This window comes from Microcaecilia unicolor, chromosome 2 (assembly GCF_901765095.1).
Source record: "Microcaecilia unicolor chromosome 2, aMicUni1.1, whole genome shotgun sequence".
NCBI lineage: Eukaryota > Metazoa > Chordata > Amphibia > Gymnophiona > Siphonopidae > Microcaecilia > Microcaecilia unicolor.
In genome coordinates this window covers 257,924,105-257,937,842 of record NC_044032.1, presented here as the reverse complement: position 1 = coordinate 257,937,842, position 13,738 = coordinate 257,924,105, and the positions used below count along the sequence as shown (strand labels likewise).

The following is a 13,738-nucleotide window of genomic DNA, read 5'->3' as shown; positions in this document are numbered from 1 at the left end:
AAGGCACAAAAAAATAACAGGGAAAAACCCGTACGGGCAGCCAAAAGGGCCGCTTTCGAAAGCGAAAGGAAACTTGATGGGGGAAAAAACTGGAAAATAAGGTTATTTTTGTTTTTTTTTTACAACCAAAGACGATTAACTTTTAAAGATGAAAAGAAGACTTCCAAACAGAAGAAAGCAGCAAAAAGCACGAGGGTCTCCTCAGGGCACAGAACGACGAAAGAACACAGCCGTCCCGAGCCGTGGAAAAAAGAAAACTGACGAGCGCGTTCAGGTGGGAAGACGGTCGCGCATGCACGGTGTGCGTGCGCACGCGAGGACTAGCAAACGTCTTTGCTAGAGAGGATCTCCAATTGAAGGGGCTGCCGTGGACGTCACCAAGTAGTGAGAACAAGCAGCCTGCCATGAGTGGGAAAGAGCGGGGTACAAATGAAACAAAAAAAAAAAAAACCCGGCAAATTGATTAATGGCTTGTATCTTATTCTGTGTTGTTAAAACACTTTTCAATATCAATTTTTACATTTTTATTAAAGTTTAAAGAACAAGTAAAACAGCGAGCATCACTTCTAACAACCATCTCTAAACCCTCAGCTGTACTACTCAAGTCCCTCCTTGCTATACCCTCCCCTCTCCCCTTAACCACTATTGGTTCAACTTGGACCACTCTTCTGCTTTATTACTAAGTCTCTGATGCCTGATGTCCGTTAGCTTCTCCATTTGCGCAATAAGCTCAAGACACTCTCTCCACTGAGCTATTGTCAGAGCCGCTTCTTGTTTCCAGCATTTTCCATATGAATTTTAGTGTCCTTTATATATTTACTGATATTTTCTCTCATTAATTTATGATGGATTATTGTTCCTTTCTCTGCTCCTAGATACTTAATATCCACCTTCCTGTTCAAGTTCCTTTATGTCACAGCCATTGGTCAGAAAAATGATTCAAGTTTTGTCAAATTTTCCACTAAGGAAGAAGGCCTTACCACATTTGTCCAGGCCAGAGGTCATCCTGATATCATATGAAAAGCTTTTACTACACATAGTTAAGTATCACTAGAATGATATAGCTTCAAGCCATCTACAAACAATAGGTGGGATGTTACCTGTAGATCACTAGTATCTTTATGATTAAGGCAAGAGTCCATTGCCCACGGAGTTAATACGAGTACTCAGTGGATCAAGTACCACACTAAAAGAAGAATGGGGATAGGTAGTCTGTCTTAAATATTTCCTGCTGGTTCTAGATGTTAGGAATGACAAACTGTCCATCTTCAAACATCAAGTTTATTTATTATCAGATTTTATACACAATTTTACTGAATCATATTCATTCAAAATGGTTTAAAACTATGGAGTCTGGTTTGTCACATTTTCATAGTGAACTTGATCAATTCACATACATTTCAAGGTAATTTATTATCTAGTAGTGTGGTTTTCTTATAGACAAATCCATGCTATGCCTCTCTTATCACTGGCCATCATGGCTTTATTAACTGTTTTTTTTGTTTCCTTAAGCTCTCCTCTATTGCCATGTTGTTATTGAAACCGATATGATCATATATTCAGTTGGCATCTATTGCAGTGAATGGTTTATAGGTTGTAGGTAGACAACTTATTTGTCTGTAAATTTTCAGAACATTAATTGGGTCTCCCTTTAGAAGGAGAAGTGGTTGTCCTGGTCCATTGTAGTTTTAAATCTGAGTGCATGATCAGTTATTTTTTCTAGTAATTGGGAAGCAAAGCCACTGTTGGGCAGCCATCTATGGTGTCTGTGCCCTGATCATGGTTAGACAGATTCAGCTTCAGTAACGGGAGAACAAGGCCAGTGCCGGGCAGACTTCTAGTTTGTGCCCTGAAAATGGCAAGGACAAATCAAGATCAAGTATACGTATGTAGTATCATATCACACCTTATGAATTATCTTGTTGGGCAGAATGGATGGACTGTACAGATCTTTATCTGCTGGCTTCTACTATATATGACTATGGCCTTGTTGACTTATGCTTTTTACTGTAGATATGTGGATCAACAAATAGTCTCTCTTTCTTGAACCCATACATATCAGTTACCATGTAGGCCAAGAGAACCAATGTCAGCTCCTCTTTCTCTTGTCTTTCCTCTTCTTTCTGACCCCTGGCTTTTTCCACATTAATTGTATTCTCTTGCATAACTAACTCAACTTAATGACCCATCCCACATTTCCTCCTCACTCTGCATCCTACTCTTTTGCACACCACTCTTTTTCCTGCTCTGTATCTAATTATCACAGGTATTCCCCTTACCACCCCATCCAAGTGCTCTGACTGTTGTGGCACTTCTATTTTTTCTCTTCTTTGAATCTTTTCTCTCTTTCTTTTGGTATCACTGCTGAGATGTTTAAAAAATGTCCTTACTTCGGTATTTTTAATTTGTCCAAGTGAAGATCTTATATTTACATTTGCTTTTTCCATGTTTTCTTTTGATTTTTAAAAATATTTCCTCTATTTTTTGGTGAGCTCTTTTTATATACCCTCTGTAATCAAACACTGGCATAATAGTAGCAGTGCATTATCTCTTCTCAAGAATTCACCTAGCAGTTTTTAATCCTCCTAACTTTTCCATTTGTTTCTGTAGTTTATCTACTGGTATAGTGGGCCCATGAACAAATTCACTGTGGTCTATTACTGCACCAGGGATGTTATTTTCCCCTGAAGGTTTTGCATTATCGATACCACCATCTTTAGCCCTAGCGTATAAGCTATGGGTTGACAACTTTTCATCTTTGGTGATATGCGGCAAGTATGTATACTTTTTCCTTCTACTGCATAGTTGATGAGGTTTGGTATAGATTTTATACTATAGGGTCACCATGAGATGGTACTCAGCAAAACTTGGGAAGAAAAATGTATTTTTCCCTTTCAGAGATACACAGCAATCCACCAGCCTTGCTGCTAAATTTTATGTTGTGTTCCCTGTTGACCACCTTGGCTATAAGAGGTGTTGAAGTATTTCAACCCAGTTATTATTGCTAATCCTATGGGATCTCTACATATACACATTGGAAGAACAGGAGTTTAAATACAATTTTTTTTGCTCAAGAACAGCTTACACCTGCTCAGCTTAATGTTTAGGATGGTTTTCCTGCAGAGTAAGAACAGAATGCATAGTTCAGTCTGTGCTTTCACTAATCCTGTTCCGATGGCAGTGTCTCTAAGAACTTTGTTTTCCACTGCAGCAAATTTTCATCATCGTGTGGCCATGAAGAGGGATGAGAAGCACTCACCAAAGGCGGTGGGAGACATTTGTTGCATGATTGCCCGGCACTCCAGGGTAGGGTACAATGAGACTAAAGGGGAGGTAGCTCGGTCACCCCCAGCTGACGACTGACTGCTTGTCCCTGTCAAAGCAGAAAAGCTCAGTTAGAAGCTTCCCCTACGCATTTTCTGCCAAATGACGTTCCCACACATGAGAACTGAGGGGTTGGATAGAGGCTCATTAGCGATTTATAGAGGAGAAACCACTAAAACAGTATCTATATCAGTACTGTGCATCAGTAGACAGAGCTGGGACTTACCTGGGGCACATGGGGAAGGCGGTTTGGTGAGTACAAGAGCAGTTGCCATCCCTGGGGATGGGGGCTTGATACTAAGCTCACTATGTAGGTCAGGGTGTTCTGGGGAAGCAGCTAAACTCCTCTGCCGTGGGGAACGACCGCTCCATTCCTCAGGGCCACTGGCTGATGCTGCTGTGGCTGAGCTGCACGTGGCACTGGCTTTCCGTGGCTGTGCAAGTAAGAAAGAAAAAGGATCTTTTAAGTGCTTTTTGCCTTCCCTTGTGATGGTGCTAAGGGTACTGCTGGATATTGATCCATAACAGCGGCCCACAAATACCCAATGAAAATACTAGAAGATAGAGATATCAGGCCTAGCCCTCCTTTATATACATAACCACCTTATTCTAGTTACAAGATCTCATGGCTAAAGAGAACATTATCACAAGTCAACAATGGGGGTTTAAAATGACAAGAAATGTGGGTATATTTCAGCAGATCTTGTCCATTTTCTTCCTTACAATCTATAACGTAGTATACTAAAGAAACTATGTCAGCATCTATTTATTACAATAAGACTCTCAGAGTGATCAATCCAGTGATAGTGCTGTGCACTGCCACATGGAGGACCAGGGTTTGCTCCCTGGGCCAGTCAAGGCTAGATATATTGCAGAGGCAGCATTCATAGACCATGGGTGGGGATGAGAATTCCAGTCATTGTGTAATGGTGACACCTAATGGCTAGATTTAAGGCCCATGATTAGAAGGTTCTTTAAGGAACCCTGATGCATGACACCTGACTGTCAACTGTCAATATGATGACTGGGGTAGAGGATATTAAATGAAAGAAAAAAAATCCAATAGCTGGAAATAAAAGTTTGTAGCGCTGGATTCTACACACACAATTCTGATTGAGCTGGAAACCCAAAAGAGCATGAGAAAATTGAGCCTACCTCTCCCTTCCTTGTCCTCCCAAAAAAAGAGTGTATCTAATATCCCCATTAATATGAAAAGCTGCAGCTGATGACATACTGGGTTACGTAGGCTGTGTGACTGTACTGTGCTTACTAGCTCTGAAAATCTTCAATGTATATGGGAAAAGCTTTTCTCATAAGAGAACTCTGCAGAAGTCTGGTAATAAATGGCAATGGACTGCAAGTCGTGTGTAGCACTCCCCCATAGATATTACCTGTCTGGCTTGCTTTTCCTGGTCCCGCAGCCATTGGAGATAAGACTCACGGGCCACCTGTTCCTCAATAGCTTCATTGGTTGCCTCCCAGTCCGTGGCACGCTTCTTGTCTTCCAACATCTGCTGTTCAATCCAGGATTCCTCTGAGGTTTTGATGGCATTCTTCATCAAAGACTGGTCAGCATACTGCAGTGCAAGAACAGGAAGAAGAAAGCACTTTTTAATCTTTTCAGTTCAAAGTACCTTAGAAACAGACTACTCAACTATGACATGACAGGAACACACCATAACCTAGTCATCTCAACATACTAAAGCTTGCTGAAAGGATTATAAACATATATAAAAATATGCTAGACAGTTAAATTTCAAATTCTTTGTTTAGCAATGTCGATGCAAGTTATATAAAGCCTATAGTGATCAGCAACAAAGAATACATTCTGAGCTTCCTGATTCACTACTATTATAATGTAACTGGGTAAGTAAGTGATAAGCAACCATTAAACTAAGGCATATGTGAATTATGAGCCAACAGCAGAGAAATACACAGGCAGTTCTCGAAGGTCTCAGTTTTGCATAGTGACTCATTACAGAAGGCACATTCACTCACTCTTTTTAAATAAAAAAAGGCAAGAATTTCTGGGTAATAATGAAACTCCTGCTCTGTCACCTGTCAAATAAACATGTGATGTGGGTAGAAGAAGAGAGAAGTTTCCAAGCATTGTAGAAAGGGGGCGGGGGTTTCCTTCATAGCCTGCTGAGCTGCTTATTGGTCTAGGGCAAGGCCCTGAAATTACCAGCTGCACTTAAACAAAGGAAAGGTCAGGTACCAATCCACCTGGCTGCAAAGAAAAGACATTAATCAAGCTGCTAACCCCATTAAGTGCTGCCTATGAGCGTTTGAAGAAGCTAAACAAGTTTGGCAAATATCTGACAAATATTTTTAGTCAGTCTCAAAACTTTGGAAAGAGAACCAAAGCATAATTAGCTTTCTACTTAAAACAAACAAACAAAAAAAAAACACACACACACAAAACATGCTAAATAGAGAGGAAGTCATTTTAGCCTGCAACTTTTAGCAGACTGGTACCCTAGCAGCCCAAATAAAGCCTATGACTATTTTTTCACAGCCCACAAACTTCATTTCTTGTCACTTTAAAATAATGGAAGTGTTAGGAGACAGACAAAATAGGAAAAGGTAGCTAGCTACTACTACTACTACTACTACTACTAACTAGCATTTCTAAAGCGCTACTAGGGTTACGCAGCGCTGTACAATTTAAACATAGACGGACGGTCCCTGCTCAAAGAGCTTACAATCTAAAAGACAAGAGAACAATCTAAAGACAAGTGAGCAATCTAGAGGACGACCTGACCTATCAAAGAATTCAGTGCCAGGCCATGTTCCAGGCCCTAATGCAGGAAAGCAAGGACAATGGGGATCTGCGCATTCCAGGTGGGCAGTGCCTGCCCAGTACAACCAAGGCTTGACCATTTTCAAAACACTCAAATAAGTCAGAGATGTGGAAGTCTTTTGATACTTGGAGTGAACTAGAGATAACCGCAGGCTTAGAGAACATGTCTCTCTAAGAATCGCCTCTCAAGGGCCACTCCAGGACCTGAGAAGAAAGCAGGTGACACTTGACATGATTAACCACCAGACTCTCTAAAAAGGACTGTGATCTGTGAGGTAGCCAACCTGGTCTCTGCTTTCGAGCTGGCTCGAACAACCAGTCATCCAAGAAAACATGGCCCTGCATGCCTAGGTGCCTTAGATGAGCTGACCCCACCACCATTACCTTGGAAAAGTTTGGGGTGTCATGGCTAGCCTAAAGGGAAGGGCCCAAAATTGGAAAAAGGTGCCCCAAAACACAGAAGAGGAGGCACTGCTTGGATGTTCCACAAAGAGAATATGCAGATAGGCCTCCGTGAGGACCAAGAATGTCAAGCAGTCATCTGGGTTCACCAAGGCAAACACAGACCAGAGGAAATGCAAGCGAAAATGCCGCAACTGAAGGCAGACACCGACCTTCTTGAGATCCAGAATAGGGTAAAAAGAGCTTCTCTTCTTTAGGACCACAAAAAGAAAATGGAATAACGACCCAGACCTCTTTCTGCTTCTGGAACAAGTTCTATCACCCATAGCACTAGGAGATGCTGTAAAGAAAGAGCGACAGCCTGCTGCTTTAGCTCTGAGCCACAGGGAGACATCAGAAGGCGTCGGTGACGGGATGGGCCAGCTCGAGGGAGAAAGCCTTCTCAACCACCTCAAGGACCCACTGATCCAAATTGATGTGGGCCCATTCATGGCAGAAGAGAAACAATCTGCCACCCACTTGAACCAGTGAGGGGCCCAGCATGTCCCCACTGGACAGGCCAGAAAGCTCCAGCCCCACCAGCAGAACCGGAACTTCTGGATCACTTGGGACTATGAAGGAATGTGGCCAAAAGGACTGTCCACAGCTGAGACTAGAGCCACCGAGCGTCTGTCAAACGTGGCCCGCCCTCCTGTAGTGATCCCCAGTCACTGAGGGTACCTGAGAACTTTTCTTCCTGAGTTCAGGAAGCTGGAAAGGCTCAGCCTCACCCAGATCCTCCACTAACATTTCTAGGTTCTCCCCAAGCAACCACTGCCCTTGAAGGGAAGTTGTCTGAGGGGCATCTAGGAGACTTCAACAGCAGCCCACCACTGAGGTTGCCACCAACTGGGAGGTCAGATGCACCAAATCACATCTGCCAAAAGTGCAGTGCTCTACTCCAGGTGAGAAACTTCTGGAGACGTTGGCAGTTGCTGCAACCAATGCAGTAGAACCCTAGGCAGACAGATGCCACAGATGGCTGCCTTGATGCTCCAGAGGAGAAACACAACTTAAGATGCTGCTCTGTTCTTGTCTCATGCTGCTCCCTCAGGACTGAACCTCTAGAACCGACACAGCAGGTTTTTTATTTTTAAAATTTGTATTTTCCTGGGAGAGTGGTAAGATGGTGACCTGAAGTTCGTATGGCCAGCAGCCCAGCTGCCCTCTGAAGTTTTGTCTTCTTTATGTAAATTCCCTTTCTGCAATTGCACTTTCCTTAACTGAGAGGAAGGGAACAACCGGCGGTCAGCCATTGATGGCCAGCATTTTGTCCCCTGAGCAGCAAGTGTGGGACCGTTGCGCGTCGAACTGCCCACAGATGAAAGGGTTGGCGAGTCTTTTGATTAGCACCGGCGAAGGAGCGTCGACGCTCTTGGATCTGGAAAAACAACTCCATCGCTCCCAAATTATTCAACCACCATGTCCAAAGAAGTGGAGGAGTGAGTTAGAGGAATATGCTGAAATGGAGGACGTTTACAGCAGAACCCGAATCGGCGGAACCACTCCTAAACACCTCAAGAGAAATCACCTTGGAGTTTTTGGCTTCCGTGGAGGTTACATTGAATGTCATCTGGAAGGCGCTTCGGGACCTGACGGCGATAGTAAATAACTTTGTTTCAGATATAATCTTATTGGAGAGTTACATGGACAATTTGATTGAACCCTTTGAGAGTGAAAAATTGATATAATAAATGAAGTTCTACACAAGCTAGAAGTGGTTATGATCCTGAAAATGATAATGGACCAGAAATTTTAAATAAGGTGGATGTTATTGTGGATGATTAATGTCGAGATTATTGTTTTTCCCAGAGTTCCAGGTATGACTCCTAAAGTTTTTCTCAAAATATTTCCTTAATTATTACTTCGAAAGAAGTGAAGTCTGTGAAAACTGGGATTGCTTTAATCAGTGGGATTTGAATTAGAGACTTAAGTATATGTATTGTTAAATAATTTCTGGTTTTTAAGAGAGAGAGAATGTAATCAGATGTATTATTTATAACTAAAATCTGGACAATAAGTATGTTCTCAATGAAATGAATTGACTATACACCGTATTTGGTCTTGAAGAAGCCAACCAGATGATCAATGTGGAATAATGAATTAGATGAGTAATATCTGGGGATAATCAGGTTAATACCATGTTTTCTTTTTTCTGTTTACTGTTTAATTGATCTCCTTGTCTTATCTCATTCTCCCTATTTTTCTTCACTTTGTGGTCTAAGATTGTATATAATCCATATATCTAGTTGGGATTGTTTTCTTCTTATCTTGTATTAATGTGCAGTCATCTCTGTATTACTGTTTGCAAGTGACCCTTGTAAAATGAAAAATTATAAATAAACGATTAAAAAAAAATTGTATTTTTTTTACGTGACCACCAAGATGAGAGCTCCACATCAGGTTACTTCCAATGCTTTTCCACCTCTACAGGGGCAAAAGTATAAAAACACTCAAGGGCCTTAGACCCCTGACGTCCCATCCTGGGACTCCCATTCTGCCAACACCATGCAGCTTTATAAGGAGGAAAATGCTGCGGTGGCCTCACTAGCACTGGTCCCTCTAAGCTGAGCAGGAGTCCTCCAACTGCATTGCTGCCATTGGGAGGTGATTCTTCAATATTGTATTTTTAATCACTAGGGGCAGGCAGGTTCCCTGGAGTCTTGCAGAGCCTGCCTATCCCTCATTGTAGAAAATGTGATTGTGAAACAGCACTCCCCTCTGGCAGGACTGTTAGCAGAGGACTCCCGATCAAATTAGAGGGAAGTGTGCCCACCAGCCCTTCCAACAGAGGGTTCCCTTCTGAGGGGTTAGCTACAGATACACTCCAGGGAGCCCAAGGGCCGCCGAGATCACATCAATAAGGTAAGACAGTTCCTCTCATCTGAAGAACCAGATCACATGTGACCGCTCCTCTGGCTCCTCTCTCTGAGGAGCAGCCTGCTGCAAATTCGAGTCCAAGGGGTTCTGTGGATCCAAAAGGCACTCCAGATCACCTAGGGGCCACCCAAGCCCCATTTAGGGGCTCCAAGATGGCTCAATCCCCATGTCAATGCTTGGTCCCTGCCTCGAGGCTCCAGCCGTGGCCCACAGGGCCCATAGGGGACCCACCACTGGTCAATAGACCAGTCTCAGCTTGTAGGATTTTCTCAATCATCTGGGCTAAGCCCTGGCACCAAAAAGTCTGGGGGCCCCATCAGGAGCCTTCTCCCACTGACAGATCTAGGGTTGGTGGGAGAGAAATCCCCCCCATTCCTCAGAACCCTGATGAGGGCTGAGAATTGCTTGCAACAAAAAATTGGAGCAGGAGAAAAAAAATCTCAGGAGACAAAATGGCCACGAGTCTTGATGCCTCCGTGCAGGGAACTTGGGACATACCCCTGGGACTCCCTGTCCCCCTCCCCCCCAGGGTCATTTCCAAAGCTATAAACTGCCCATCACAGGAAGGGCAGACAGAGCCAGCAGCTGAGCTCAGCTTCTGGCTCTTGCAGGCACAACAGTGTGATTATACCCATCTCTCTGGAGCACACCTGACACATTCTAGAATAGACTACTTGCTGGTGGACAGGAATTTCTTTTCAGAAATCACTGAAGCGGAGATAGGACCTATAGAGATGTCAGATCATGCCATGGTGTGGTTACAGTTTCATGTTGCTGAAGAACATCAAAGAGCGCCCATATGGGGATTTCCACTTGATTTATACACTGATTCGCAGTTTTTAACCTATATCAGGCGCAGTTTATCCAGTAGAAACAGCTTTAGACGTGTTTCAGATGGAAGAAGAAAAAAAAACGACAATGTGAATCAGCAGCTCCTAGGTGTGCTTGGTTTTGAGTGTGTGGGAATGACGGCTGTGTTGGGGAGTGGAAACCGAGATTAACCAATGGGCTTCCTTGCTTACATTGTAGTTGATTGGGTCACTTCCACTCGTGTGTAGTAATCGTCCTGCTGCATGGCCAGAGTCGGAAAGGAGAGGGGGTGCGGCGGAACGGTGAGCGAGTGGCTGCGGGAGGGTGGGTGAGGGGGACTGTGGGCAGGGGGACGAGGTGCAGCGATGATTTTGTTTGGTTTTGTGTATATGGGAATGACGGCTGCGTTGTGGAGTGGAAACAGATTAACCAATGGGCTTTCTTGATTTGTTGAGTGTCAGTGCTCCGCCCTCGACGTCATCATGTTTGACACAAGGGCGGGGCAGACACTCATGGGCAAACTGGATATCTACACCACCACAAAGGGAGACGTTTCCGGCTTGCAGATGAGGCTTCAATATGTAAACCCCCTGGTGGCAGAGCAAGGTATTACAATGATGGTACCAAATATGTCACAGTGTTTCTCCAAAATGACTCAACACCAACCAGGGAGGTGCGTTTTATATAGATAGATGGGGATAAAACGTTGGAGGTGCGTTTTATATAGATAGATGGGGATAAAAGCGGCATATTGCTGGCGCGGTTAGCGCGGTCATCGGCTGCCTCTTCCACTATTTTGACTATGCAAGGAGATGGTGGCCGAGTTATTCACGATGCTCCAGGTATTGCTAAAATATTTAGAGATTTTTATAAAGACCTATATAATAGGAATATGGAGGAAGGTTTAGATCCAGATACTTACTTGTCTAGTTTAGAGCTGCCAAGTATTACGAAGACCTGGTTGGACTCTCTTAATCAGCCTATTGGGGAAGAAGAGGTGAATTAGGCCATAAAACACAGTTCATGGTTTAAAGCACCTGGGCCGGATGGGTACAGAGCCGAGTTTTATAAACGTCTGGTGCCAGATATAGCACCTCCTATTACAGCTATGTTTAATGGATTTTTGGCCTCTGGACGTATGTCTGCTACCCTGAACTTGGCACATATTATAGTTCTCCCTAGATCGGGGAAAGATCCTACTTTACCTGCATCATATCGGCCGATCTCCCTTCTCTACTACGAAGCTAAGTTACTGGCTTCGATATTGGCTAATAGATTTGCACGGGTACTGCCCTCTCTTATTGCCTCCCCACAGGTAGGGTTTGTGCAGGATAGGCATGTGGTTAAAAATATCAGGCAGATTTTGGCATCCCTAGAAACTGTAAGGAAGGCGAAGGAAGATACGCTTCTTATAAGTTTTGATGCAGAAAAAGCCTTCGATCGAGTGGCATGGCCCTTTTTATTTAAAGTTCTTCAGAGATATGGTATTCAACGCAGATTTTTTGATGCAGTACAAGTGCTACACAGTGATCCGAAAACAGCAGGTTAATGGGTTTCTTTCCGTACCTTTTTCAATAGGCAGAGGGACACGACAAGGCTGCCCTTTGTCCCCATTGTTGTCTGTATTGACTCTAGATCCATTGATACAGGAGATTCTGAGTAACCCAGATATTTAGGGGGTAAGAGTAGGCAAGAAAATGTTTAAAATATCAGCGTACGCGGATTACCTTCTAGTGCATATTGCGTCACCTCGAACATCATTACCCAACTTACTGGAAAGCTTTCAGGAATATGGGGAATTCTCGGGATTCAGGTTGAATAAGGATAAGTCGGAAGCATTACCAACTACGCCCGAAGCTCGAAGGAACTGGGGAGGCTGTTTTCCTCTGTCATGGGCTGATGGTTATTTTAAGTATTTAGGCATCCAACTGCCAGCTGACCCTGGGGAACTATATTCTTTAAATATTAGACATTTGTTTGGGATTACAGAGTGACAGCTGAGAATATGGCACTCTTTACCGCTGTCTCTACATGGTAAATTAGTCTTTAACGTATGTCTCTGTTCCCAAGATGGTTATATGTGCTCCAATTTCCCTAATGGATTATGAAAAAGAATATCAAGGCTCTGAACCATATGGTGCATTGATTTATTTGGAATGGGAAAAAAAATCGAAACTCCGTTTGGAGTTATTGTATGGGTCGTGGTCTACGGGAGGTTTGGGACTTCCCAACCTTAATCAATATAATACGCCACCTACAAGACTGGGTTTTGGAATCTGAAGTTTATACTCCATGGTCCATGGAAGTGGCATTGTTTCATCCTCTACACCTTCATTATTTATTTCATGCTCGAAGGGAAGATTTGTCTTTGGCTGTTCATCACAATATCTTGTTAAAATCTATGAGGATTGCTTGGTGTACATTACTTAAATTTTGGAATAGTTTGCCTTACTATACGGATCTTTTGCCTTTGGAAGGAAATTTGGATTTTCAACCAGGGATGGACTCTCCGGTATTGCAGATTTGGGGTCAACAGGGATATCTGTGTGTTGCGGATTTGTTGAATGAGAATGGAACACTTAAATCTTATCAGAATGTGGTAGACTCACTTCCCCTTCAGTCTGGAAACTATTATGCGTACATGCAAGTTTCGCACTGTGTGTCACATCTTTTATGCAATGGTTGTACATTGGCGGTAGTCACTAAGTTGCAATCCTTTTTTACTTCCCCTCAGGTAACCCGTATGTCAGTGGCTTATTTTGCTAAAGCTTTAATACTCCTGATGCCCCGGAAAGATTATGGTAACATAGCAGCCAGGTGGACAGAGGAATTAGGTCAACATGTGGGGAAGGCAGCGATGTTGACTATGTTAAGATTGGTGCCTCGGATTTTTTATAATGCTCGACACAGAGAAAGTATGTTCCATATGATAATGAGGGCTTACTTTTCTCCAAGGCAGGCGTTTCATGAAGGAAGTGCCCTTTCTTTACAATGTGAGGCCTGTGGAATACTAGAGTCCACTCTCTCTCATGCATTTTGTATTTGTCCGACAATATGGGATTTTTGGAACAATATTGTAATGTATATTGAAACATTGTTTTCTTTGCCTCCGGATTTTTCTCCCTCCAGCCTTTTGTTGGGGTTAACACAATATAGATCTCTCCTGACCAAAGGGCAGCGTTATTTTATGTATAAGGCATGCAGGGTAGGTGTGAAGTGTATTTTACAGAATTGGTGTGTGAGAGATGCTCCTAACTTATGGCATCGGCGTACTGCGCTTCATCAATTATATACTTGGGAGTCTCGTGCTGCCTCACTCATGGTAAAGAGGAAAAAGTGGTTTTGGATGATGTGGGAGCCCTATGTTCAGGGTCTCTCTCCCCGAGCTCGCAGCTTACTCATTAATAATCAGCCTTTGTGATTGGTTCTTAATGAATAAATGAATATATGCTTTGGTTCCCTCACCTTTGTTTGTTTTGG

General features: G+C 43.2%; 1 protein-coding gene across 3 annotated transcripts in view; it reads right to left on the bottom strand.

Moving 5' to 3' along the window:
* The window catches only part of OTUD5 (OTU deubiquitinase 5), a 200,194-nt gene that overhangs the window by 29,762 nt on the left and 156,694 nt on the right, over positions 1–13,738 (bottom strand). For 2 of the 3 annotated variants that reach the window (XM_030194009.1, XM_030194010.1), the window contains exons 6-8: positions 4,716–4,901; positions 3,551–3,758; positions 3,260–3,373 (exon numbers count right to left, since the gene is read on the bottom strand). In XM_030194009.1, coding sequence (XP_030049869.1) covers positions 3,260–3,373; positions 3,551–3,758; positions 4,716–4,901 — 508 coding nt within the window. The remainder of the gene's footprint in view (positions 1–3,259; positions 3,374–3,550; positions 3,759–4,715; positions 4,902–13,738) is intronic. The other variant, XM_030194011.1, reaches the window with a different exon arrangement.